The sequence below is a fragment of the Eimeria tenella genome, genomic scaffold (assembly GCF_000499545.2).
Source record: "Eimeria tenella Houghton genomic scaffold, Eth_scaff4462, whole genome shotgun sequence".
Lineage (NCBI taxonomy): Eukaryota > Apicomplexa > Conoidasida > Eucoccidiorida > Eimeriidae > Eimeria > Eimeria tenella.
Genome location: NW_013545388.1, coordinates 1 through 1,707, shown reverse-complemented (window position 1 = coordinate 1,707; position 1,707 = coordinate 1). Strand labels below are relative to the sequence as shown.

Here is a 1,707-nt window from a genome sequence, read left to right as displayed (position 1 = left end):
TTTTACATTTTTTTTTAGCCAGTAAGCTGGCGGCTGGCTATCTAGCCAGTTAGCTAGCTAGCTGGTGCTTGGCTAGCTAGCTAGCTAGCTAGCTAGCTAGCTGGGGAGTCACCTGGAGGTCCTGCCTGGCCTCTGCAAAGTCCCTGAGGGCCTGGGAAACTCCAGCAGCTAGCTGGAGGTCATCAGCAGCTAGCTGTCCAGTGAGAGCAGCAAAAGCAGATTTGATTCTGGAGAAGGGGAGGCTGAGTTGCTGCAGCTTGGCGTCGGCCTGCTGCAGCTGCTGCAGCTGCTGCTGCTGCTGCTGCTGCTGCAGCTGCAGCGCAGCAAGCTTGTTCCGCTCCGCCCGCAGCTCTGCTGCTGTTCTCGCCAGCTCTTGCTGCGCCCGAGTGTAATCTCCTTGAAGGGCATTTTCTATTTCTTGTCTTTGCTTCCTTTCTTTTGCTGCTGCTGCTGCTGCTGCTTCCTGCACTGCTGCTAGCTCCTGCTGCAGCCGGTCCCGCTCGGCTGCTGCGTCTGCTTCCCGTGCTGCTGCTGCTGCTGCTTCCCGCTCCACCTCTTTGAGCTGGCTCTGCAGCAGCAACAGCAGCGAACCGCTCACAAGGAAGCGTTTAGGGATTAGGGTTTAGGGTTTAGGGTTTAGGGTTTAGGGTTTAGCGAGGCAGCGGTGCAGCATGAGACGAAATGACAAAAACACAAAAAGGAAGAAGAGACAGCAGCAGCAGCAAAGAGGCAAAAGCAAGAGAGCAAGAAGGGCCCAGAAGCAGGCAGCAGCAAGCAGCAGCAAGCAGCAGCAAGCAGCAGCAAGCCGCAGCAAGAAGTCCCTTCAGCCGCAAGCAGCAAAGCAGCAAACACTTGTAAGAACAAGTTTGCTGCCGCTGAGCTGTACAGACACCGAAATGCACAAATCTATAAAAGCGAAAATCCCAAATGCAGCTGCAGCTGCTGCTCGCAGCAGCAGCAGCTGCTGCTGCGGCAGCCGCGGCGGCAGCAGAGAAGCAGCAGAGGGGAAACAGCAGCAGCAGCAGCAGCACAGGCAGAGGCATAGGAAGAACCAGAAGCACTGCACGCGCAGCAGCAGCAAATGAAGACCTGCAGCAGCGCAGCAGCAGCCCTGCAAACACAACCACAGCAGCAGCAGCAGCACCAACAGCAGCAGCAGCAGCAGCAGCAGCGGACCTGCGCCTTCTGGGCGTTGGCCTGGAGTGTGCGGGCCCTGTCCTCTGCTGCAGCAAGCTGCTTCTTGAGGGCGCAGTTTGCTGCTTTGAGGCTGCTGGATTCTGCTGCAGCTTGCTGCTTGAGTTTTGCTGCTGCTTCGAGCTGGGTCTCGAGCTGCTGCAGCTTGCTGTCGGAGTTTGCTGCGTCTGCTGCTGCTCTGTCGGCTTGCTGCTGCAGCTGCGCGCGCAGCCTTGCTGCTTGGCGCTCCAGCTCTTCTTGTCTTTTGCTGCAGTAGCTCATTTGGGATTCATCTGCTGCTGCTGCTTGCTGCAGCGCGCGGATTTGTCTTTCTTTTGCTGCTAGTTGTGCTGCTGCTGCTTTTTCTGCTGCAGCAACTTTCTCCTCGGCGCTGTCGAGCTGCTGCTGCAGCGCGTCGCGAGCAGCAGCAGCAGCAGCTTTGATGTCTTTCATTTCCTGCTTCACCTTCGAGACCAGCATGTTGCGTTTTGCTGCTGCTGCTGCGAGCTGCTGCTGCAGCAGCTCCGTTCCCCT

General features: G+C 57.5%; 1 protein-coding gene across 1 annotated transcript; it reads right to left on the bottom strand.

The window, feature by feature from the left end:
* Positions 1 to 88: 88 nt before the first annotated feature.
* Positions 89 to 1,653, bottom strand: ETH_00038475 (uncharacterized protein; the record flags this gene model as incomplete). The annotated part of the gene is made up of 2 exons (XM_013380119.1): positions 89 to 568; positions 1,177 to 1,653. The coding sequence occupies 2 exons, from the start codon at positions 1,651 to 1,653 to the stop codon at positions 89 to 91; spliced, it is 957 nt and encodes a 318-aa protein (XP_013235573.1).
* Positions 1,654 to 1,707: the final 54 nt, after the last annotated feature.